The 27,098-nt window shown below is 41.0% G+C and overlaps 1 protein-coding gene across 2 annotated transcripts; it reads left to right on the top strand.

The window, feature by feature from the left end:
- LOC141259127 (carboxypeptidase B-like) lies at positions 1-26,429 on the top strand. 2 transcript variants are annotated; one of them, XM_073674647.1, is made up of 11 exons: positions 1-343; positions 421-496; positions 1,673-1,797; positions 2,545-2,641; positions 4,448-4,549; positions 7,028-7,129; positions 18,340-18,450; positions 18,550-18,640; positions 23,035-23,237; positions 24,014-24,098; positions 26,175-26,429. In XM_073674647.1, the coding sequence occupies exons 1-11, from the start codon at positions 279-281 to the stop codon at positions 26,360-26,362; spliced, it is 1,245 nt and encodes a 414-aa protein (XP_073530748.1). In that variant the 5' UTR covers positions 1-278; the 3' UTR covers positions 26,363-26,429. The 2 variants fall into 2 exon arrangements, with proteins under 2 accessions (XP_073530748.1, XP_073530749.1); XM_073674648.1 differs by lacking the exon at positions 24,014-24,098 and having other exon boundaries at positions 2-343.
- The last annotated feature ends 669 nt before the right edge of the window (positions 26,430-27,098 follow it).

Here is a 27,098-nt window from a genome sequence, read left to right as displayed (position 1 = left end):
AAACCTCCCACTTGCTCTCAGACATAATATCTCTATTACTGTGGCAACCAGACCCCTGGGGTGTCACATTCTCATTCGCTGACAGCAAGCAAAACATCTTAAAAATGGTGAAGAATAGAAATGTAAAGCAAATCAGAAAATGAAACGAAGCATAATAGTCACATAAGCCAGGAAATCCTCTTACAGAGCTGAGGAGGAGAAATATCACAACCAGGAAACATTATCTACAAAAAGAAGAGAACAGCACTCAAACCAACCAAATAACTCGTGTGAACACAATGAGATTGCTGTGGATTTGGTTTTGTGCCTCTTCTGTCGGTTTTGTATCAACCAGTTTTCATGGGTAACTTTTCTACACTATTTCTAAATGTTAATGGAAACAGGAAAACTTTACATAGTAATCTCCAAAATTAATTCCAGACACAAGGTGATCCAGATTGAGCTGGAGACAGAAGAACATGTGAAGCTTATTAAAAGTATGGACAAGACATTTAATGTAAGTAGTCATATTGAGTAACGCATATGAGGAGCTTTAGTGAGGTCTGATTAAAAAAATATTTTCCTACAATGAATTTCTAGTTAAACCTTTTCCCTCTTGAAATGAATCTTGGTCTTTAATAACTAGTACAATTTTCCAATTTCTTGCAAGTAGCAGAAAAATCAAACACCTAGAGCTGTTTTTTGTGTTTTGTTTTGGAGTTTTTTTGTGACCAATATGTTACCATTTGTATGTATTATGTTACCATTTTAACCAAGTAGCAGTTATAGGGGATTTTTTTTAGCAATGTTGTCCTTTTAATGTGTGAATAAAAGTGAAATAACTTTTTACACATTCTAATTTTTTATTTAAATGAAGTAAAATAAAAATCCTAAAATAAAATTTGTGCTTTTTCCATTATTGGAGACGACTATTGTGATATATTATATGCTCTAGTTAAGGTCACTGCATCTGGGCCATGGCTTTGTCACTGGCAGTTGTATTTTATCATTAATAAGTATGATTCTTTTTATATTGTACTTTTTACTGCTGCTTCATTTTTTTATGATGTGTCCCTCAACAGGTCAGAAAAGACCTCAGATTTGTGTTTGATATTTTTTTTCTAGCACTTATTTCCCCTATAATATGTAGTTGCCAAATCAGCATAAGATAAGGAGTAAAATAGCGCTGAAAGCTGTCACTCTTGGGTCTGTGCAGAAGCTAGTGATCCTATCATGTGATTGCTGGAGCAATAGATGTTTCGGCAGCACCATTGCCTCCTTTTCATGCATAGCACTCATGTGAATGCTGTGTTTAGAAAGATAATGCAAAAATACCTTTTATTTTTCATTGTTATTTTTCATTATTATTTTTCATATTTTTCATTGTTATTTTTCATATTTTTCATTTTTATTTTTCATTGTTATTGGAGTCTGACTGCCTCCGACAGCACCTAACCCAACCTTGTGGAATCTCCTGTGCAGCCATTTTTCTATAGCATCACAGAAACATAGCGCTCTGGTGATCTTCCAGAGATAAGCCATGCCTGGCAGCATCTCTCTCGTAGCGAGTTGGGTGAGATAGCTTTCGGCCAGGCAGATACCTAAGGTGTATGGGGGGCTTTATACCATTTCATTTGCTTTATCTCCACAGTTTGAAGCACTAACCATATTGTATTTGTATATTTTTTATAAGTTCGATTTTTGGCGCCCAGATTCATCATCAAGAATTGCTCCAGGGATGACAGTGGATTTCCATATTCATGTCAATCAGACTGAAACTGTCCTTCATCTTTTGAAGCAGCATTCTGTACACCATGAGTAGGTGTCATTATTTGATCCGCAGATATTTAATTGTAAACAATTAATTTTACTTATTTAATGGGACAAAAAAGCTATTTAATTCGAGCAGTAAATGTGTTATCGCTCTTAAAAGGAATCTATCAGCAGGATTTTGCCCCCAAACTACTTGTATGCAACTGTAGCTCTTTCAAAGACAAGTCCAATGATACATTTGCATAGCCAGTCCATTACTGAGAAATCAGAGTTTGAATTAATATGCATATAAGACTGAAGATCTGAAACCTTTGTCACTCCAGCTCTATTCCCCGCTCAGACCTGCCTCCTCTGCTTGGGTGACGGCTCTTTTGCCTGAAGTCACACAGTATAGAGGCTATCAGTCAGGTAGAATGAAATGGTGCTGAATAGAGCTGGAATGACAGAGGCTTTAGAACTACAGCTTCATTTGCATATTAATTCAAACGGTGATTTCTCAATAACAGAGGGACAGACTGACCATGTAAAGGTATTGCTGGACTGTTTCTTATCTCTACTATATCACTCAGAAAGGGACAATTTTGTCCTCCTTATAATCTGGTGCAGAAACCTGTTAAAAGTTATTATTAGTAAATAATTATTTTTCTTTGTCCCTTCCATAATTGTGATGTTATAAGGTGCATATGTAAAGAAAACATATATTAAGAGGATCTGATTTAAATGTAATGTAGGGTAATAGGTTAGGCAATGACAACTGGAAAGTAACATATATCACTTATTCCTTTATATTAGGGTTTTATTCCATGACCTCCAAGCAGGAATTGAAGCTCAGCGGGACAATTCTAGGATTTGGACGCATAAATATATTAAGTACAATGATTGGGACACTGTAAGAACCTTAACATACTGCACATAGATGTTTGGTGTCTGGCTTTGAATGACTGAATGTTATTTATTTTTTGTGCTTATTTTAATAGTATATTGAGTAGTCCACTTTCACCGTATTCAGCCCTTAGGAATGTGGATGTTGAAAATAGCAAATCCAGCAATACTTATTCTTCACCTGATCTAGCGCTGCCTCTCCGTTGTTGCTTCCAGTGATTGTTTACAGGCTGCAGCGGTGACATCACGATCACATGTAACCACTGCAGCCACTCACTAAACTAGACCCCAGAATAAGTACAAGCTCCAGACAAGCCCTAAAAATAAAAACAGACCTAGAAGATCCCCAAAACAGGTACCTCAAACCACTTCAAAATACAAACAGAAATAAATTCAAACACCAAGACCTCGAAAATAAAACTGATCCCTGACAAGACTCCTATAACAAGTAGAGAACCCAATCCAGACCAGAACAAATAAAAACCCGAACATACACAGACCCTCAACACACTAAATCACTCACCAGGTTGTGTTATCACAGACAGGTTTACAATGAAAGGTATCACCTGTATATAGATAGCACAGGATATACCATTCACAACAGCGGCTGTTCACAATTGACCTCTTTCCTCCCTCAGTCCAATCACCTTAGCACAGATCAGTGCATCCGTAGAAAACTCTCCCGCAGAAGTCTACGGATCCGAAGTGTATGAATCAGAGCCAATCTATTCTGGCTATTTTCTTCTACAAACACCATTAACAGAAGCTCAGGCAAAATACCCCATCCCCCCCACCCCCCCCCCCCCCCTCTTCATAATTATGCACTAGAAATAGCATTTAATAAAATCTAAAATCTAAACAATTTAAATAGATTATAAAAAAAATGTCTTGCGTCATCCACATAGCCAACAAAATCTCTCGCCTGCACAGTGGCATCGCCGGCTTGCGCATACGCACTTTGCTCTGCCCTACTGCGGGAAAGGCATAAAACATAACTGCGCATGCATCGAGACATGTCATTCCGGCTCCCATGTACTGGAACCAGTAGGGCAGAGTAAAGTGCGCCTGCGCGAGCCGGCGATGCTACTGCGCAGGCACGTTATTTCGCTGGGCTATGTGAATGACGCAGGATGTGTCATCCACAGAAATCAAAGCCGGAGGACAGCCATTAGGAGTAGAGAGGAGGCACGGACACTGCAGCAATGACACGCAATGGACCGAGCCATCTGATTTACATACAGCGCAGGAGCAATTAAAAGGTTTTTTTTTTTCGATTATGTCTCTCACAGTCGAAGTGTACCTATGATAAAAATTACAGACCTCTCCATTCTTTGTAGGTGGAAAAACTTGCAAAATTGGCAGTGTATCAAATACTTATTTTCCCCACAATAAATATTTATACCAGGATGGGGGGGCAAGCCAAATCTTACACCAGGGCCCATCGGACTCCAGTTACACCACTGCCCCTCTGATATGCCTAAGCTACCATTCAGATTTTTTTCTTGTGGGAGTGTCTCTCTCTGTAATATAGGCTGATGTGAGTTCTGTGTGTATCAAGAGTGCTGTTGTCTTCACTTGCAGCACCAAAAAGGAGCACATTTTAAATGTAGACTATTTAGAAAGTTGCTTAACTTTGCAAATAGAAGCGCATGAACAATAAAAAAAATGTGCAAATAGGTACAAAGCCTTTAGTGATTTTGTCACATTCACTCCTATGTTAGCTTGCTTTTTTTCTACTTGTGTACTAGGTTATATTTATAAAGTTTCCTTTATTGATGCTAAATACATTTTTTCCTTTATATGTTTTATCCAGATTGTTCATTGGATGAGCGAGATGACTACTGAACATTCACATCTTGTCAGACGCATTACAATTGGTAAAACCTATGAAGGCCGGCCAATGTATGTTCTTAGGGTGAGAAAATATAAAAAAATATGACTTATTCTGCAAGTTTCTAGAGCCGTGTATGAAAACTAAATAACATATTTATCCACCTCTTACTAGCGCCTCCTTAAAGGGGGTTGCCACCACTTTTATATTGATGTCCTATCATTAGGATAGGCCATCAATATTTGATCGGTGAGGGTGTGAAAACCGGCAGCTGTTACTGGTGGCAATAGCCAGAAGCTCTTGGATGCTGCCGAAACACAGCAGCTCTGCCATTTCTATAGAAGCCATGGCCGGGTACTGCCGATCCACCCCCTATTCAAATTGATTGAGCTCTTTTGATGGAGCTGCTGTGTTCCAGCAGCATCTGAGACCTTCCATCCCAACAATCAGATATTGACGGCCCATCCTAAGAATAGTCCATCAATAAAAAAATAGTGATTAATCCCTTTAACTCTACTTGTCTCATACATTTAGCAGATTAGGTTTCTGATTTAGAAGTCAGGTGCCTTTCAGCATATGACCATATTAAAGGGGTTGTCCACTTTATCTTTATATTAAAAAATGTTTTCTAGGCATGATTTGGTGAAACGTACAAAGTATTACAGGTTTTCATATTTTCTGAATCACCTCCTGACTGTTAGTACAGCCTTCCTTACAGACTGTGTAAGTAGGTGGACAAATTGCCTAATGTAAATTATGACTTGTGTTTATGATGTTATTGTTGTGTGCTGCTTGACAGTAGAGAAAGTGAGAGTTAACGATTGGGACTAGCCCCGAGTGGGAGGAGCTAAGCTAAGGGGACAGAGGTAGTTTCCTGTTAGAATGTTAGAAAGGGCATAGAGTGCATAGAAAGTGGACTTAAGGTCAGATGTGAGCAGTGCTGTATGACATGGGTGTCCCTAACTAGAAAGGAGACAGAGACAAAAAATAGCAAGATCCTAGAGGAGAGAATGAGAGAGAAGTGACCAAAAGAATAGAGTGATCGATCAGAGATGGCTCCTGGGTCAGGACGCCTAGCAGTATGGCCCAGACTTTATAACTCACAGAGGTAACGGGCCTAAATAGGAGAGAGTATGTAAGATGAAGTGAGTGGGAGTTCCAAAGCATAGGGCCAGAGAGGATAAGTACTGGCCATACTGGCAATATAGTTTCCTAGATGGGAAAGAAGATGCGGAACTGCGGGTTGAGTAAAGGACTCTTGCTTACTGGACTGTAGTAGTGAGCTGAGCTGTGGTGAAGTAGAAAGAAATGTTGAAGGTACAGGACAGATGACTAAAGAGGAAAGAATTGAAACTGTGTGTGGAAACTGCTCCGTATTGTAAAGGAAACGTTCTTCAAGATGTGTGCCCGCTATCTACTGTATATAATTCCCCCCAAGTTATCGTTCAGTAAACTTTGCTATGTTATCTGAGAGCATCATAATGTTAGTGCAGATGCCCTGATTCCAGTGATGTGTCACTTATTTGGCAATGTATTGCTGTTTCAATACAATCAGTGTTTTATCAGCAGGAGATTATCACTACAGGACAACTGATCTCATGGCTTCTAGTCCAAGAACTCCCACAGCACTGATTAGCAGCTTTCTACTGTATATAATTCCCCCCAAGTTATCGTTCAGTAAACTTTGCTATGTTATCTGAGAGCATCATAATGTTAGTGCAGATGCCCTGATTCCAGTGATGTGTCACTTATTTGGCAATGTATTGCTGTTTCAATACAATCAGTGTTTTATCAGCAGGAGATTATCACTACAGGACAACTGATCTCATGGCTTCTAGTCCAAGAACTCCCACAGCACTGATTAGCAGCTTTCTTCCCAGATACATCTTACACAGAAAGCTGCCAACCAGTGGTGTGGGTGGGGTTATACGGAGCTCAGCATTACCAGCTGTGTTAGATCTGCAACAGAGAAAATTGTGATTATGTCGCAACTGCTGCACCCAGTAAACTAAGTTATACATCACTGGAATTACGTTCTCTGTCCCTACCTCATGCTGTTGTCAGATTACATAGCAAAACCTGCTGACAGATTCAGTTTAAGATCCAAAATATGAGTGGTACTGACTGATTAAATATTTCAAAATCACATAAACGTTATAGGAATACAGATCTATTTAATTTATTCAATATTTTACCTTCGGAATCAATAAAGCGGCTTCCAAGACATGACTTGGCATGATCATTTTCAGACCACAGCTAGTTCAGTTGCTGTATTATGCATGATACTATTATTTAGCAGGCATTTTTAATCATGGAAATAATTTAAATTATGCACACCATGTATCTGAGAGCAAGGAAAAAAATCAAGAGATCAATGAATAACAGAGGTCTTTTGTGATAAGTAATCTGTCGAATAATGCTACAAAAATTCAGCATCTACTTGTTAGATAAATCCTGTGTTATACATGCTGAAACAAAAGTTTAAAAGAGATAACAATAGATAATGCTTGTCATGCTCTGTACAGTACAATACTTACAATGTGTTTTCATTATGCTGGAAAGGTTGGGAAGTCAAGCATCGCAGGCCCTGCCATCTTCATGGATTGTGGTATACATGCCAGAGAATGGATCTCACCTGCCTTCTGTCAGTGGTTTGTTAGAGAGGTCAGTATTATTAGTAGAAGTATCCATAGTCGTAGTGGCTCATACATTTCAAGGTAGTGCGCTACATACTCTTTGCAATACAGGGTTCTTTCCATTGTAATTTTCCAAGATTGATAAAAATGGGGCCCTTTTCTAGAAACAGTGCCATGTTAATCCACAGGCTGTGTCTGCTATGAAGGAATACTATCAGATGAAATCATGATTGCATGTGGTGATGTTTCATTAAAAAACAACTTTTTTCTTCATCTCAAACAATCCCTTTAACAGGTTGTTTCAACACAGCTCCTTTTCATATGTTCTGTTAGGACATATAGCCTTCTGAGAGGGTTCCCCCACTGAAGACTCCATCTACAAGGGGCGTTCATTAAATATTTCCCCTGACCCACTTCATGTGGACTGAGAGGACTGAAATTTGGCACAGTTATTAGTCCTTCTCTACATAGGAGCCACCTAGGGACACACACTTCTCCCATCTCTTTAAGCAACTGTAAACACCGCTTGTAGAAGTCGACAGGTTGCTCCAAAAGCCATGTCATGACTTCGGAAATCAGAGTCTCATCATCTGGAAAATGCTTGCCCTTCAAAAATAACTTCATTTTTGGATAGAGGTGGAAGTCCGATGGTGCGAGGTAGGGTGAATAAGGGGGATGCGGTAGAATTTCAAAGCCACAGGCGCATGCTTCCATTTGGGCAACATGTGAGTTGTGAACTGGTGCATTATCTTGCAGAAGGTGGACACCTTTGGTGAGCATGCCATGTCTCTTGGTTTTGATGGCCTCCCGCAATTTAGGCAGCAGTGAAGCATAGAATGCTCCAGTGATCATGGTACCCTTTGCTAGGAAATCCATCAATACTACTCCGTGCTGGTCCCAAAATACTGTGAGCATGACCTTGCCTGCCGAGGGTTGGGCACGTGCCTTCTTTGGAGGAGGTGAGTCATGATGCTTCCATTGCATCGACTGGACTTTAGTCTCAGGATCATAGTGATGGACCCAGCTTTCATCCTGTGTGATCAGTCTGTTGAAAAAGTCCTCCTGGCTTCCTTGGCACATCATCAATAGAGCCTGAGAGCATTCAACTCGTTCATGCTTCTGGAAAGGTATGAGCAGCCAGGGAACCCAGCGAGCGGATACCTTATGCATGTGAAGATGGTCTTTGATGATTTTTTCCACGGACCCAACACTAATCTTGACATTTTGGGCTAGGTGGCGAATGGTTATGCGGCGATTTTCCAAAATGGCAATCTCCACTTGCTGGATGGATGGTGTGATTATCAATAGCAGAGTGGGGTCGCACTGGAATTGGAGCTGAATGCACCGAAGTCCATTTCAATTGACGATGCCAGTTCTTGACTACATCATATGATGGGGAATCATCATCATAAACCTCTTTCATCTCATCAAACTTCTCCTTTGGTGTGCGGCCTTTCAAGTAAAGGAACTTGATGACTGCTCTGTATTCCACTGGATCCATAATCAAACTTCACACCACTTCAGTACCTGTAAAATCAAGACCGTTATCAGTTCTGAGTTGCAAATTGGCACGTAACCTATGGAGACTTATATCATTGCACATGTAAAGTTTCAGCTTCTTTTGATAAATAGAAGTGGGTCAGGGGAAATCTTTAATGAACGCCCCATATAAGATACAGAGGAGAGCCACTGACATATTAATACTGTATTTCTCCTGTATAGGCCACCTCAGAGACAATGTGTGTCTGTAAAAGCTCAATCAACAGGGTATCCTCTACGTATGCCTCCTTCACACATCCTGATATTTCCGGTACTGGAAGAATCAGTACCGGTGCTATCCGTGTCCGTTAGTGTCATCTGTGTGGTATCCGTGTGGCATCCATCTGCAGCATCCGTGTGACACGTACTGGAATAGAATGCAGAATAGAAATAAGAGATGTTTAGATGTTAGATATGCAAAGATAAATCACACAGCTGCTGGCTCATATTATCAGGCTGGAAAGGTCTCTGTTTATTGGGCCTTTCTGAGCCTAAAAATACCAGCCCAGAGTCGCCCTAGAATTGGCATATTCCATTAGCTGTGCCAATTCTGGTGCTTTGCATGTCTCTTTCCGATTGCCCTGTTGCGGTGGCAATCAGGGTTATGGTAGTTGGGGTTGATGACAGCTGTGATTTGTCAAAAATCACAGCTACCATCAATCCCTGGGGTTAGTAATAGAGAGGTGTGTATCAGACACTCCCATTACTAACCCGGTAATAAAAAGAAAAAACACACACACAGAAAAAAACACTTTATTTGAATTACCCTACACTATCCCTCGTTCACCAAATTATTAAAAAAAAGATTAAAAATCGCATGTAGGTCTGCAGTAATCCACCGAATCCGAAGTAGTCCAGAAAAGGATACCGGAAAAACATAAACAGACAGAAATAAACACAAGAGACTGTCCCTCATTCACCAATTTATTATTCAAAATGTTCCCCAAGACTCCGTCGTAGTCTACGTTCCTTGAATCTGGCTCCGGAGAGTGTGAATAGCAGTGAAGTGACCGTTATTCACAGGCGCCGGGTAGTGAAGTCAACGTTTATCATCGTCGCCGGGTCTCGCTGAACACAGGATTACTCGGCGGCTCTGATGAGTGTTTTTTAGTCAGTACCCGCTGTGTACCGCTGTTCAGAGCCGCCGGCTCTCGTGGAGCACAACGTGAGCTAGCAATTCTCGTGTTGGAGCCATGATTCATGTCAGTCCACTTGATGCAACAGCTCTCCAAGGTGTGATCACTCCTTTTCAGATGCAGACTAATGAGCAGATCTAATTTGATGCAGGTGTTAGTTTTGGAAATGAAAATTTACAGGGTGATTCCATAATTTTTTCCTCAGAATTGAGTGATTCCATAATTTTTTCCCTCTGCTTGGTCTGAAAAAAATTACCCTTACTGAGTACATTTTTAATCTTGATTTCTTGTGGTGTTTCTTAAAGCCCTAAAGTTGCCATTTGAAATGACTTTAGTTTTGTGCCATGTCTGTGATCTGCTTTTTTTCAACAACATTAAACAACTGAATGAACATCCTCCGAGCTCGGTGATTCCATAATTTTTGCCAGGGGTTGTATAAGGCACAGAGGTAAATCCTGTTTGTGACACCATTTCTTGTGGTAATCTCATGTAGTGTATGGCAGGGTGCTGTACTCCTCGCAGTATACAATGTATCTCGCTGTGGCCAGTTTTCTGTCAGGAGAAGAGTCCTCTCTTCTCAAATTACACACCCACATGAAACTCCACAATATAATGTTTCTCCAGTAAATGCCTCCAGGTAGAGGGTGATGATGGTGGTAGTAGTCTGTGCACCCGAGCCCAAGTCATAAAGAAGCCTTAAGAACTTAAACAGAAGTCTCTTTACTGAGGATAATGGGGCAAATTCTTATTCACAAATGGTAGGAAACTGAGGTACAGGACTACACTCACGGTTGAAGACTGCTGTGTACCTGCAGACAGGCAGATCTTGGTAACCTCTGGTTTCATTAAATCTGAATATTTCTTCCTCAGCACTGTGCTCTGTTTCTGCCCTGAGGTAATTCTTCCTCCTAGAGGTGCAATTGTAATCTTCCTGATATGAAGACTATTAGTTCCCTTCAGTAGCGTCGCCTCGGGCACCGCGCTCTGAGGGGGCCCACCCAGAGCTACACTACTGTAACTGTATCGGCGTGCACAGCACACCTTTACAGTTACATTCCAGGCAGAGCAGGGAGACTGGATGTCCCTGCACTGCCCGGCGGACGATATGCGGCCCTTGAGCAGGAGGGGGGGAGGCCCGGGTGCCAGCATCGGGCTCCCCCGCCCGTCACCGCCGCAAGTTAACTGATGAGAGAAGGAGTGTGACACTCCCTCTCCCATCAGTCCCCCCTCTGCGTCTGACGTCAATGACGTCATCACCTGGCGCCCGGCCGCTGTGCTGAAGATGTGTGCGGGCTAGGCGCCCGGAGCAGCGAGGGAACGAGGAGGAGAGGTGAGTACTGTGTTTATTTATTTATTTTTCCTATTGGGGGGGATATTATGCTACATACTTGGTTTATGGGGGGAGGGAGATTATACTACAGTAATACAGACTGCCTATGGGGGGGATTATGCTACAAACTGCCTATGGGGGGGATTATGCTACAGACTGCCTATGGAGGGGTTATTCTACAGACTGCCTATGGGGGGGATTATGCTACGGACTCTGCCTATGAGGGGATTATATTATATGAAGGACTATCTGGTGCATTAAACTATATGTAGGCTATTTATACAGTGTGGGGATTACAGTTAGGGTCATATAATGTGGGGTCTTTGCACAGTGTGGGGGCCATCATACAATGTGGAAGATAATGTGGGGTCTATGCACAGTGTGGGGGCTTTGATACAGTGTGGGAGATAATGTGGGGTCTTTGTATAGTGTGGGGGCCATCATACAGTGTGGGAAATAATGTGGGGTCTTGGCACAGTGTGGGGGCCATCATACAGTGTGGGAGATAATGTGGGGTCTTTGTGCAGTGTGGGGGCCATCATATAGTGTTGGAGCCATCAGTTTGGAGGCTACTAAGGGGTCAGTATAATGTGTGGGGTACTATACGTTGAGGGAGCATTATACTGTGTATAGGAGAGCATCACACTGTGTAGAGGGGAGCTGTACATGGGGGGAGACTCAAGACATTTTTTAATGTTAAGTGGGCAATTATCGTTATAGGGGAACTCAGGTTAATATGACAGTCAAAGGGGCACACAGAGGGTATTATTATTTTCTAGGGGGCAAAATGTGGGCACTGTTTTCTAGGACACTTACAGATGGCATTACTATATTCTAGAGGTTTGTTTAACCATCTAGAGGGTGCACAGCAGGTGCAGTAATAGGGACACATACAGCAGCGGCTCACTATTGGGGTATCAGCAGGATGAGGAGTTTGTGCAGGTTGGGAATAGATGGGGACAGGGCCTGAAATGTAAGGAGTCAAATGTGTCTGCGTTGTGATCTCTGCAGACCTGAGACTAAGTCCTGGATGGAGGAGTTGTTGTGTCAGTCTGGGCCAGATGGAAAAGACAGGAAAAATGAACAATTTTATCAGAAAGAACGTCAGCTGTAAGTTACAATATATAACCATACTGTGATCTCTTATATGTTCTGCAGGACTGGCATCTATCAATATATGTCACCATATGGCGGTAGTATCAATGCTGGTCATTGTATAGAGATTATTTTTAGTAACAGCGCTGTCATCTGCTGAGGTTTTCCTACATCCACTATCTGGGTGCGCCATCATAGCTGTAATCTGGGCTACCTGGTAAGGGGCCCACTCAGAAGTTTTGCCCCCCCTGAACCAAAACCCTAGCTACGCCTCTGGTTCCCTTTATTGTGTCTGTCCCCTTTTTAAGCACAGCAGTCAGGGAGCAGGTAGGTAACTCCTTCACCTACAAAATGGCTTCCTCTTCTCAAAATGTCTGCCCACCAACTGCCACTTCAACCCTTAACTACCTCACAGGATTTAGCTCCTCCCACTCCCATGTGACTGTTAGAGCTGCAGTCATTGGCTGAGGCATTTTTCCAGAAGCTTCTGCATATTAAACAGAGCTCGGTCACATGATCAAGCCTGTGAGAGGAAGATTACTCTTTTTGGGCTGCCTGTCAGCAGGTCTCACAATGTATTCACAATGCACAGCTCACGCAAAAAAACAGCATTTATATGAAACACACTATATATCCGGTATCCCATAGAAATGGCCACTTTGTGGGATACCACAGTAGTATAATGATTTTATAACCTTATGTACACTTTGTCCAACCTGCTGTATTCAGTCATAGGGGTGTGATCCTGCTATTCAGTCAGGGGACGGCACCACATTCACTCACTTCTCGCGCCGCCAATGTATTTGAATACTGCTCCCGGCAAGGTTGCGTCTAGATTGGAGTTGATTTTTTGAGGCCCTCACTCCAGCAACTATGATCTAGTCTCCTCAGCAGTGAAGCGTCTAGATCGGAGTGGCTAAAGTGAAGACCACAAAAAATCAACTCCAATCTACACGCTTCACTGCTGAGGAGACTAGATGGGAGTTGCTGATGTGAGGGCCTCAAAAAATCAACTCTAATCTAGACACAACCTTGCCGGGAGCAGTATTCATAACATGGGTGGCGCCAGCAGTGAGTGAATGCAGTGCTGCCCATGACTGAATATGAGAATCACACCCCTATGACTGAATATGAGCAGGTAGGACAAAGTATATATAATATTAGAAAATCATTATTCTACCACCGATTTTAATGAAAAAAGCTTGTTAGTGATGCACATTGCATCACTAACAAAGCAATGGGGACAGTTTACATAGCAACTAAGACGTGACAGGTTCCCTTTAACACCATCTGCTTCCCCCAACTAATGCACTTGCTGGAAGTAAAGGAGACCAATTGTGACATGCATAGGTACTTCTACTGCCCAGATGACTATTGCCAGTGGTGGTGGTGGCCCTTCTGCCTCTGTAGTGGCTCCCACATTCTGTTACTACACATTTTATACAACAATATAATGAACTTTTGATACGTCAGTTATTCAACCCTTGCCAAAAAGGATAAGAAGAAATTATAAGAAATGTTAATTAGGTACACATATTGAAAGTAAAAATGTGGCAAGAAGCCGCAATATAGGTGTAGCGCGTACAATTGTGAAATTCAACTAGGAAAACGGGAGTGCAAAAACAGACATGCACAGTTAAGTGACCTCAATTTTTAAAAAAAAATTCACCCTTTCTCAAAAATGATGTGATAAGAAATGCTACTTTGGTACATGTCCGAAAAGCTAGCACCTACAACAAGGCACTCTGTTGGTGTGGTGTGTACTAATGTAAAAATTGACCAATAAAAACAGATGTGCAAAAAAAACTCTTTTGAAAGGCTATGTGCACACGATGCAGAAATGAAGCAGAAAATTTCTGCATCATTTCTGCATCTCCCTGGCAGAAAAAACGCATGCAGATTGTGCATGCGTTTTTCCTGCGGAATACATGCGGATTCACATGCGTTTCCACATGCGTTTCCGCATGTGGATTGACAAGCGCTTTCCAGGCGATTTTAGCATCACCTGGAAAGTGCTTGACAACTAGGTCACACTATATAAATCCATGCAAACAGCAATAATTTATATAGTGTGACCCGAGAGAGTCGTAAAAATAAATATATACTTTACCCTCCGATGGCCCGCGCTGTCTTGTTTTGCTCGGTCCCGGCTGCCGGCAACTTTGAATTGAAAAACCTGCTGACGTCAGCGTCACGTGACCCGTCACATGACTCTGACGTCAGCGCAGGTCTTTCAACTCACTGCAAAGTGCCGGGAACCAAGCAGGAGCGGTGCGCGGGCCGACAGAAGGTAAGTATACATTTATTTTTTATTTTATTCTTTTTTACAGATTTTTTAATGGTACCTGGGTGTGGATGAGACTCTCCTCTCCTCCACACCCGGGTACCATCCGCACATTAGAACGCGTGGATTACGCATCTACATATACAGTGATGCGTAATCCATGCGGTCTAATGCAAGTCAATGGCGGCGAAAACGCAGCGTTTCCGCAAAATTAATGGACATGCTGCGGATTTTTGAGCGCATCATAAACGCTGCGGAAAAATCCGCAGCATGGGCACAGCACATGCGGATTATCATTGGGGACCATTGCTGCCCTTATACCATGCGTTTTTAATGCGTTTTTAATGCGTTTCCGCAGCTGCACAAACGCTGCGGAAACGCATTAAAAACGCATCGTGTGCACACAGCCAAATACACACTTTTGTGAGGTAAACAGTTGCAGTTCAATTTTGGAGAATTTTGTTAGTGCATTTAAAAAAAAAGTTACGGATTGCAGAAAAACTGAAAAATCTTGTGACTAGCAAGTCCACCATTTCTGACTAATCCTGATTTCATACATTTTCTGTAAAAAATATTGTATTGGCTTGCTGCTGCTTTAGGCTGTGTGCCCACGATGCATTTTTTAAGCGTTTCCGCAGAGGCAAAAACGATGCAGAAACGCTTAAAAAACGCATGGTAGAAGGCCTGCCATGGCCCCCAATGATAATCCGCATGTGCTGTGCACATGCTGTGGAAATTTCCGCTGCGGATTATCATTGCGGAAAAAAACGCAGCACTACCAATTATTTTGCGGAAGTGCTGCGTTTTCGCCGCCATTGACTTGCATTAGAATGCGTCAATTCCGCAAGACTGCATCTGTACTTGCGTAATTGGCGCGTTCTAATGTGCGGATGGTACCCGGGTGTAGAGGAGAGGAGACTCTCCTCCACACCCAGGTACCATAAAAAATCTGTAAAAAAAGAATAAAATAAAAAATAAATATATATTTACCTTCGGGCGGCCCGCGGTGCGCTCCTCCTTGCTTCCCGGCACTTCGTGGTGGATTGAAGGACCTGCGCTGACGTCAGAGTCATGTGACGGGTCACGCGATGCTGACGTCGGCAGGTCCTTCAATACACTGCTGCCGGCAAGGGAGAACGGAGTGAGCAGGACGCCGGGGGCCATCGGAGGGTAAGTATACATTTATTTTTTTATTTTTAAACATTCTTTGGGGTCACACTATATAAATTCATGCCTTTTGCATGGATTTATATAGTGTGACCAAGTTGACAAGCACTTTCCAAGTGATGCTAATCGCTTGGAAAGCGCTTGTCAACCCGCATGCAGAAATGCAAGTGAAGAACGCTTCACTTCCGCATGTCCCTGGCAGGAAAAACGCATGTACAAACCGCATGTACAATCCGCAAGCGTTTTTTTCTGCCAGGGAGATGCAGAAACGCTCAGGAAAAAATCCTGAGCATTTCTACATCGTGGGCACATAGCCTTACAGTGTATTATAAATTAATATAAAAAAGTGTAACTGTAATTCAGATGCAGATACAATAGATGCCACCTACGCCAAATCACTGATCAACCACTGAGTCTGGCACTACTCCGGGAACCTCTCCTATTTCTCTCCCCATATCAACTGAATCTCTATTTTGTGTGCAGACTACTACTCTCTTCTTAAGAATCTGCCTCCAGAGATTATTATACATGAAGGGGCAGTTACCAGTGTGATGTGTGATGGCCGTTCTCTGCTCTCCTGATCTCACTGCAGAGCTTTGTGTATTATACCTAACACATCTGCAGGTTCCTCTCACCTTCAACTTCCATCTCACAGGCAGATAGGGCGTAATATTGTTACAATACAGCAGAGCTCAGAGAGAAGCAAAAAATGTGTTTGTAAAAAGACAAAGTTCATTTCTCCTGTTCTGTGTTAATTACTTGTCTCACACTGGTAAACAATAAACTCTGGAGGCAACTTCTAATGCAGATCAGTGTCCAGCTCATAGTCCTGAACAGCTCATTTACATATAAGAAAAACGTGTATTTCTCTGGAATAAGACATCAGATCACAGATATCAAGGTATCACTTTATTCAGCTTCCTATGACCTGCATGTCCACATAGACAGCTTAGGAGGGGTGATCCTACTGATAGATTCCCTTTAATAAAATTCTACTCAAATTCAATTTGCATCAAATCGTTTTGCTCGTTTTGGCAAAATCTTCTCAACTCTTATCTGCTTTATGTCTTCAGATCTGTATTCCATAAATATTTTATGTCATGATAATGGAAATACTTTTTGTTCTTCTTTGCTCCAATGTTTGTCCTGGTGTATTGTCGGTAAATAACAGCACATGTGCCAAGTCACATTAGATTACATTCTGGGAAAATAAGTATTTCTCAACTATAATGCTAAGCACAAACACAGCACCTACAGACATTACACTTATTACACTTCCAGAAGTGAAAAGATACTGTATGTTGAATATTTTTTACTGTTATTCAGAAAATACTAACTTGATCATGGACAATGCTTTCTAACATGCTGATGGGATGTCAGCTGTCCTCCCAGCAAACCATGGTCAAGGTCTTGCTAGATTTTCCTAGAATCTACTTACTGGTAATTCCCAAAATAACATGATATCCCTTATTTATTGTATAGGGAATAATTTGCTGATTGCTTGGGATCTAACCTCTGGGACCCCAGCGGTTATGAGATTGAGGTCTTTGAACAGCATGGGGTGGAGGTGCTCATGTTCGGCCTCCAATACATTCATTGTCAGTGGGACTGCTGGATATAGCCAAGTACTACACTCATCAGTCCCATAGACAATAAATGGAGAAGAGGCCGAGAATGCACACCTCTGCTCAGATTTCCGAATTGTTGGGGGTTCCAGAGGTAAGACTCCAGAGATTAGTAAATTATCTCCTACCAAATGGATAGGGGATAACTTGTTTTTTGGGGAGAATAATTGCTGAGGGTTCCTGAATCCCCTATCAAATAGATAGAAAATAACTTGTTTTTTTAGGGGAGGTGGGAGATGACTGATTAGATGTATTTCTATAGTACTGATCTCATAATTGCTTGGGAGCCCAAAGGTCAGACCCCATCGATTGGCAAGTTATCCCCTACCAAATGGATAGGGGAAAACTTTTTTGTAACCTTTTTTTTTGATAATTACTGATTAAAGGTATTTCTTTAGTACTGATGTTACATAAATTTACTCCCATGTTCTTTTAAAATTCATCTGGACCTGCTGTTCTATAGACTTATATACAGAATTATTAAAGGATAAGATAATAAAAGATAATAAATGAAGAATAATTTAGCTTGACTCTTCTCTTCAAGGAGAATAATCTACAGAATTTGTACGGCTTGTGCATGTCCAAACCTGCAGTTAGTTTGGTAAATGAAGATAAAATGCATATTAGATTAATGTTGTCTGAATCCACTGATTTCCATGGATCAGTCAACTGTCTCAACATTCCTAAAAGGCTGTTGGATTTTAACATGCCTGATCCTTTTGTTCTCTGGGGAGAGAATCCACAGCCCATGAAGTCTGGTAGCAAATCACATTCTTCTCCCTTTTGTTGGTCTGGAGCAGTGTTTCCTAAACTCGGTCCTTACGGCACCCAACAGATCATGTTTTTAGGATTTCCTTAGTATTGCACATTATAAAAACATTATTAAGTCAATTAATGATCATGCAGCATCAATATACTTCTCATAGTGCATTTATCCTAATTAGTATGATGAGGATGATGTTCCATGTATGTAGGTTGGTTTGGCAAAATGTATCGAGTTGTGGTTAGATATCTAAGAAAAATCTTAACAAGGTTATGACTGTGTAAATCATTGCTCTTCAGCTTGTTTCAGGCTATTACAAAGATAAAGGAATAAAGAAACTATTGACGAACTTGAATTTCTACATTCTCCCTGTAATTAACATAGATGGTTATATTTATACCTGGACAAAGGTAATAACTTTTTTTTTATAACTAATGTCAAGGTCACATTCAATGGCCCTCAACCAACACTAATAAATAATGAGTAAAAATAAAAAATTCATTTTATAGGATCGTATGTGGAGAAAGAATCGCTCACCAGCATCAGATGGAGCCTGTTTTGGCACAGACCTAAACAGGAACTTTAACATATCATGGTGCGGTAAGAAATCAATATATAATTCGTAGCAAATTTCCCAATTATGTGAATGGACAAAGAGAGACACTTACGGTCACATGTATGCACTTAAATAGCTTTTTGTCCGCACCTCAGCACAAAAATCATTTGAATTTAGAGATATTTATTGTTAAAATATCTACAAAGCAAGAAATAATATACCCTTTGGAGTATAATATTTAGCTATAAACCAAGCAAATGCTTTCTGGAGAGATATGGTAAATTTATTAATACAAATCTAATAATCAAGTAAAAAAAATGACAATTTGGAAGTAAAGTTAAATGGAGCAATCTGGGTCAAAAGAAGGGACTAGAGATGAGCGGAACGATTCGGAGGACCCTGTTCCAGCAGCCAGGTCACTATTTTGTGGTCATTGGAGCTCGAACCTGATGGAACCGTGGCTCCTCTTTTGATAAGCCAGCCTGGTGGCTCAAGGTCATTGTTGCAGCGTGAAGCACACACAACGTTGTGCCAGGCAGCTAATCGAAAGAGTAAGCGTGGATGCCTGAAGCTGTGGCGGTTCCTAGTCATCACGTCCAATGGCCACAGAATACCCACCTAGTTGCTGGACCAGAGTGCGGTGAATTTATTTGCTCATGTCTAATAGGGACAGTTTCTCCAAAGCAGCCAGTTGGGAGGTAAGAATAGTGTAATGCATAGTTTGGTAGTGTACAAAGTTTTACTTACCAATTACAGACTCACAGTTCCATAACAAATATTTCCAAAATGGCAAACGATTCTTTTAAGGAAACCGTGATGTTCACTGTTATGCTGGCCACCCTGACAGAATAGGCAAGCTTATAATTCCCCTTTAATCAACAGTTTTCCTACCTAAAGGGAACCTGTCGCCATTTTTTTGCCTTATAAACCACATCTATCACTATCAAAATCATGTAAATGAGGTTCCTACAACTGCTTTATATCCTCATAGGTGCCCCTACATGCTTCTGAAAAAGTGCTTTATTCATGCCCTGCGCTGCATGCAAATTGTGTGGTCCGGTCAGATGGGCAAATACAGATTGAGATCATCGCAGCCCCGGTTTCTTCAAACTCCGCATCTTCTATCTGGATGGAAGTGGATGATGTCTCTGCATCATCCACACAATGCTCAAAGTCTGGCTTCGGCACAGTGGAATCAGAGACCAGCAGCGTAAAGTCATGCAATGCGCAGGTGTCGGCTTCACTTCTATGTCACCAGCTCCTTGACTGTTCAATAACACAGAGTGAGGGGCGCCTGCAAAGGTGTCTGATTCCACTGTGCAGGCGCGAGACTTCGAGCACTATGTGGATGATGTAGAGACGTTATCCACATCCAACCAGATAGAAAAAATTACGTTTGAAGGGACCGTGGCGTCACTGAACGTGATTTGGATTCACCCATCGGACCAGATGGTACAATTTACATGCAGCACGAGACATGTATAAAACACTTTTTCAGGGGTATGCATGGACACCTATGAGGATATAAAGGGGTTGTGCGAATCCCATTTATATGATTTCAGGGTGATGGGTAGTTTATAAGGCATAAAACAAGTGACAGGTTCCCTTTAAATACAAACTTGAGAAACTAATGAGCAGATACTGAAAGTGCTGAATGATGTTCCCAAAAGATTACTCATTGAAAGATTATTTTAAACCAATGTATAACTAATACATTTTCCACTGGAATTCTCTTGTATATGTTTTAAATATTCTGTGGATTCCATGCTTCAAGTACACCAAATTGTTGGTACCCTTCGTGTAATGAAAGAAAAACCCACAATGGTCACAGAAATAACTTGAATCTGACAAAAGTAATAATAAAATAAAAATCTCTGAAAATGAACAAATGAAAGTCAGTCATTGCTTTTCAGCCCTGCTTCTACAGAATTTTTAAATAAATTAAACTCGTGAAAAAGGCCTGGACAGAAATGATGGTACCCCTGAAAATAATGTGACAAAAGGGACATGTTAAATCAAGTTGTGTCCACTAATTAGCATCACAGGTGTCTACAATCTTGTAATCAGTCAGTGGGCCTGTATATAGGGCTACAGATACTCACTGTGCTGTTTGGTGACATGGTGTGCAGCACACTCAACATGGACCAGAGGAAGCAAAGGAAAGAGTTGTCTCAGGAGATTAGAAAGAAAATTATAGACAAGCATGTTAAAGGTAAAGGTTATAAGACCATCTCCAAGCAGCTTGATGTTCCTGTGACTACAGTTGCATATATTATTCAGAAATTTAAGATCCATGGGACTGTAGCCAACCTCCTTGGACGTGGCCGTAGGAAAAAAAATTGACAAATCAAAGAGACGGATAATACGAATGGTAACAAAAGAGCCCAGGATAACTTCTAAAGAGATTAAAGGTGAACTTCAAGCTCAAGGAACATCAGTGTCAGATCGCACCATCTGTCATTGTTTGATCCAAAGTGGACTTCATGGGAAAAAAAAAAATCATAAAAAAGCCAGACTGGAATTTGCCAAACTACATGTTGACAAGCCACAAAGCTTCTGGGAGAATGTCCTATGGACAGATGAGACAAAAATGGAAGTTTTTGACAAGGCACATCAGCTCTATGTTCACAGATGGAAAAATGAAGCATATCAAGAAAAGAACACTGTCCCTACTGTGAAACATGGTGGAGGCTATGTTATGTTCTGGTGCTGCTTTGCTACATCTGGCACAGGGTGTCTTGAATCTGTGCAGGGTACAATGAAATCTCAAGACTATCAAAGGATTCTACAGAGAAATGTGCTGCCCAGTGTCAGAAAGCTTGGTCACAGTCGCAGGTTATGGGTCTTGCAACAGGATAATGACCCAAAATACACAGCTAAAAACACCCAAGAATGGCTAAGAGGAAAACATTGGACTAGTCTGAAGTGACCTTCTATGAGCCCTGAGCTAAGTCCTATTGAGCATCTTTGAAAAGAGCTGAAACATGCCGTCTGGAAAAGGCAACCTTCAAACACGTGACAACGGGAGCAGTTTTTCATGAGGAGTGGGCCAAAATACCTGTCGAGAGGTGCAGAAGTCTCATTGACAGTTACAGGAATCGTTTGATTGCAGTGATTGCCTCAAAAGGTTGTTCAACAAAATATTAAGTTTAGAGTATCATCATTTCTGTCCAGGCCTATTTCATGACTTTAATTTATTTTTAAATTCTGTGGAAGCAGGGTTGAAAAGCAATGACTGACTTTCATTTGTTCATTTTCATGTATTTTTAATTTATTACTACTTTTGTCAGATCCAAGTTATTTCTGTGACCATTGTGGGTTTTTCTTTCATTAAACGTGGGGTACCAGCAATTTTGACCACGTGTGTATGCAGAGTGTCCTTCTTATTAGAGATTCCCATCTAGTGAGCTAGATCTCGTTTGGCCATCAGAACTGTAATTCGTAGATGGATGCACCGACGTTCAGTTCTGCCTTGTCCCTGAGATATTCTATAGAATACAGATCTGGGGACTAGAATAGCAAGGAAAACTCGCTGTCATGTGCCTTGAACCAATACAGCCCTTGTGGCGTGGTACACGGTCCTGCTCAAAGGGTTCTCCGGACATAGGGTAAACAGCTGCTATGAAGACATGAACTTGGTTGTACACAATGCTTAGTGTGGCCCTACTGTACAAACATCCTTCCACAGTTATCAAAGGACCTAGGGTGTGCCAAGAAAACATTCCCCACACCATTACTCTACCTCTGCCAACCTGAACTGTTTACATTTAGCATTAAGGGTTCATTGCTTCATTCTACTTGTGCAAAATTCTGACCCTGTCATCAGCATTGTGCAACAGAAATCTGGATTCATCTGACCTGGCAATATTTTTCCACTGCCCAGTGATCCAATTTTTGTCCACTGAAGTTGTGCCTTCCTGTATTCCTTAGCAATGGCACTCACTGTTGTTATATCCCATCCATGTTAAGGAATGATGAGTTCTGCATCCAGACACATTAGTTTGAGAACCAGTATTGTATTTGACTATGCGCCGCCTGTTCATCAGAATGCTTCTCATGTCTTCCTGTTTAAATCCATAGGATCCCCTTTCACCGGATGCTTTTTTTTTATCCCAATGTTCGAGGGTTACTCTCAACTGTGTTGCATCAGAAAACCCCACATGGTAGTTTTTAACAACTGGCCCCGGCTAATCTATCATTGATGACCATGCCTCATTGTTTGATTTTCCCATCCTAATGTGAATTCATACAGAAACTGTTCCACAGAAATCTTGCTCACTTGATTTTATGTTGCCCTCCTTGGGCAACACAGGTTTAATTCCCATAGATGAAAACTCCAATAGTGAAAAGGCAGGTGTCTCTCATAAAGAGGTCAAATTAGCCAAAATATATTTCAAATGACCCAAAATATTAACTGAAATTAATTTGTGCCTTTTAGAGATTGGATCGTCAGATGATCCCTGCACTGAAGTCTACTGTGGAAAGTCACCAGGATCTGAGGAAGAAACAAAAAATGTAGCCAACTTCATCTTCAACCGCCTAAAGTCAATCAAAGCCTACATAAGTATCCATGCATACTCCCAGATGTTATTGTACCCCTACTCCTACACATTTGATCCAGCACCAAATTCGAAGGAACTGGCAAGTAACTGTTAACATAACTAACTTCACTGTGGAGCTAGAGTTAAGGGGAAAAAAATGTAGTGAAGAAGCGATTTCCATTGTCTATAGTGATGAGCGAATCTGATAAAATTAGATTTTGTCAGTTCACTTAAATTTTTCCAGAAAATTCAATTTGTGTCAAATTTATTCTATATGGATCAAATTTATATTATTATACTCGGAGGTCTCTCCAGTGTACTAATAGGTTCCTCACCTGTCCCTTCATTCAGCCTTAACCCGGTCTTGTCATTTTCTTTGACTGTCATGATGTTTCGTGGCATTTGTCCCGTAATGTTATGACATTGTTGGCTAGAGATGATAAAGATGCCAGACGCCAGAAGATGATGACCATAGACAGATAAGGTCCTGGTTAGTGGAATCCAGAGAAATAACATCATTTTCCTGGATTTGTGAAAATTAAATTTGAAAAAATTTGGATTCTGGAAAAAGACAAAAAAAATTATGAAATTCAAGGCTAATTGAATTTGCCTCAAAGCGATTCACTCGTCTCTATTTATGTGTTTATCTGACAATACATTCATACTTGGCAATACATTGATGATCCAGTATTGGATCCCTGACTGAAGTTATTATTCCATTTGATAACTTTATACTTTACAATAACTTCTGCCACTGAGACGGCAGACCACCCCACCATGTCTTTGGTAGAATTGCATTACAAAACATTAATATTCTGAAAATATTGACTGTTTTATTCATTACACTAGCAAAGAAAGTATTCTGTTTTTACCCAGGATGAAATAGCTAAAGGAGCCATATCAAAATTATCCAGTCTTTATAAAACAAAATATGTCTATGGACCCTCCGCATCCACAATTTGTAAGCCACTCACTTTCTGATTTTTATATTTTAATGAATGTTTGCGTTTAGATTTTCCATTCCTTTCAGTAGTAAGACAAATGAGAAAAAATGGCTTCATTTCTATAATATTGTATAATAGGAATATACACTAATAACATAGGGCCTCATCCTGGTAATATGTCCCTTAACCTGGTATATACTGTATGTCCCTTATCCTGGGCCCAATTCTTGTAATATGTCCCTTATCCTGGTGTATGTCACTTATCCTGGACCCATCCTGTAATAGGTCACATCCTGGGCCCGATGCTGGTATATACTGTATATCCCCCGTTCTGCCACTGTTCTTTAATGGGGAAGGAGTGCGAAGCACAAAACAACGATAATAGCCCAATAGTTAGAAAATTAGAAAAATACTTTATTGAATATTTAAAACAGAAAGTCTGGGGAGACGATAGATACACATAGATATACATGTAATTGCAAGAATCAATACACTTGCGAAAAAAATTAAAAACAAGCACAACATCACACGAAGTGTGACAATATCATGGAGAGTGTCCGTTACTGAGAAAAAATGAAATGGACAATGTGCTGCACTATGTAGGTCACATGTGCATATAATCATTAATATTCCATCAAAGAAAGAGCAACAACATCACCATGAAAGATGGTCACATACATCATCCCCGCGGTATATAAATATGGATGTCAATCAAAAAAAGACTATTTTACCTCTGTAAGGGGAAGCAAAGAAAGCACACTCCGTGTGTGTGTATCCCCGACGCGCGTTTCGGCGCTGCGTGCCTTCCTCAAGTCCCCTTGACATCCATATTTATATACCGCGGGGATGATGTATGTGACCATCTTTCATGGTGATGTTGCTGCTCTTTCTTTGATGGAATATTAACGATTATATGCACATGTGACCTATATAGCGCAGCACATTGTCCATTTCATTTTTTCTCAATAACGGACACTCTCCATGATATTGTCACACTTCGTGTGATGTTGTGCTTGTTTTTAATTTTTTTCGCAAGTGTGTATTGATTTTTGCAATTACATGTATATCTATGTGTATCTATCGTCTCCCCAGACTTTCTGTTGTTTAAATATTCAATAAAGTATTTTTCTAATTTTCTAACTATTGGGCTATTATCGTTGTTTTGTGCTTCGAACTCCTTCCCCTTTGATATATTAACGATGGCCCCAATATAATCCGACTAGGAGATTGCGATGACTGATAAGTATGGACATATTATATATTACTTAGTGGCAATTCTAAGTCTGATTCTAATTTACCCTCTTTTTCACTGTTCTTTAACGCATGGAAAAAAATAAACTATTATACTCATCTCCCATTCGCTTCCCCGCTGTGCAGCGTCCTCTTCTGAAGTCGGCTGCTGACTTCAGCGTGTAAGCAACGGGAGCGAATGACATCACTGCCATGTGCCCCATCACATGCACGCCGACATCAGCTGCTGGCCTCTGATTGGCCGGTAGCATGTATTGCTGTGCACGGACCTGACGGGTCTGTGCACAGCAATACACTTCAACTGGATGTACATCCGAGGACCCACATTCAGTTGAAGTTTCTGCTGGTGTCGGCTCCTCTTTTGCACGGGATCCCACCCACACAGGCCCAGTCTCGAACGCGACCTCTGCTACCGCGGTCGTTACGCTCCTGGACACAAGTCCCTGGTTTTGGCCATCAGTAGTTGTACGAGCAATGGAGACCACACAGATCTAACACTTTCCACCTAACACACAGATCTAACACTTTCCACCTATCCATAAGATAGGTGATAATTAATGTAAACCAGACTTCTCCTTTATACAAGTGGAAACACTTGAAGACATTGTAAAAAAGAGGAAAAGAAAGAGTGGGCTAAATTAATGGCTAAACAAAGATGGTTGACTTGTAAAGAAATTCAGCAAGTGCGTTTCCAGTTAAGGTCATGTAGGCTGTTTTTTATCGGGAAGTGACTTCTATTTTATGGCAAGGAAAGAAAAGAAAGATTTAAAAAATTAAAACATAACGAGACAATACTATTAATGAATATAATAAAATTAACATAATGAAATTACATCTTCTAGATCCCACTTCTGGATCTTCAGATGACTGGGCCTATTCACAAGGAATCCAGTATGCCTTCACCTTCGAGCTGCGGGACAGGGGCAAGCACGGCTTCCTCCTCCCTGAGTCTAAGATAAGAGCAACCTGTAAAGAAACTACACTGGCCATCAAGTACATCGCCAATTATGTTCTGTCTCACATTTCCTAACAAGTCTTGTCATATTTATTGTATTCTTCACTGAGCACAAATCATAAAAATAAATGAGTTATCAGCAGCTTTGACATTTATTTATTTATAGGGAATATACAGGTACTCGAACAATGAGATTTTTTTTTACTTCTGTAAAATGTAATATTGTTAGGGGCTCACCTGGTGAGGTGGATTCACTAAGCTGTAGCTCAGGGTGACATGCACAAACCTGTAAATGTTGATGCAGTGGAGCTGGACTTGCCATATGGCACATGAAACAGACGGCTTGTGGATCTGTGAAGCTGGAAGTACTAGGTGTAGCAGAGACCAATGTGCAGACAGCACCTTGATTCAGCAGTATGGATCACACAGAGACAGCAGACTGATTAGGCAATCAGGTACCTTGTTACAGGAGTGAAGATAGCACACAGGAACAGCAGAGTTGTATAGGAAATCAGGCACCTTTTTGCAAGAGTGTGGATAGCACACAGGAACAGCAGAATGGAGTAGGCGATCAGTAACCTTGTTTCAGGAATTTGGATAGCACAGAGGAACAACAGAGTTGTATGTGCAATCAGATATGCAATCAGATATGCAATCAGGCACCTGTTGAAGGACAAGTGAGTAACAGATATTGCTGTTACATTCTTGTTATGGTGCCCTCTGGTGTTCTTTTGATTCCCTTGTATGAACATCCACCTAAAACCAGACATACTTTGTGATTATTCTGAGAAGGAATCAAAAGAAACAATGA

The sequence above is a fragment of the Phyllobates terribilis genome, unplaced genomic scaffold (assembly GCF_046119375.1).
Source record: "Phyllobates terribilis strain yellow unplaced genomic scaffold, ASM4611937v1 Scaffold_3__8_contigs__length_932513732, whole genome shotgun sequence".
Taxonomy (NCBI): Eukaryota; Metazoa; Chordata; class Amphibia; order Anura; family Dendrobatidae; genus Phyllobates; species Phyllobates terribilis.
The sequence above is the reverse complement of the archived record's forward strand: the minus strand, read 5'-3'. Positions and strand labels throughout refer to the sequence as shown.

Bases quoted from the DNA above. Each gene is read 5' to 3' on its own strand.
- LOC141259127 (XM_073674647.1), top strand. From the start codon at position 279: ATGAGATTGCTGTGGATTTGGTTTTGTGCCTCTTCTGTCGGTTTTGTA. The intron at 344-420 runs GTAACTTTTCTA...AATTAATTCCAG, and splicing joins GTATCAACCAGTTTTCATGG to ACACAAGGTGATCCAGATTG. The intron at 1,798-2,544 runs GTAGGTGTCATT...CCTTTATATTAG, and splicing joins CAGCATTCTGTACACCATGA to GGTTTTATTCCATGACCTCC.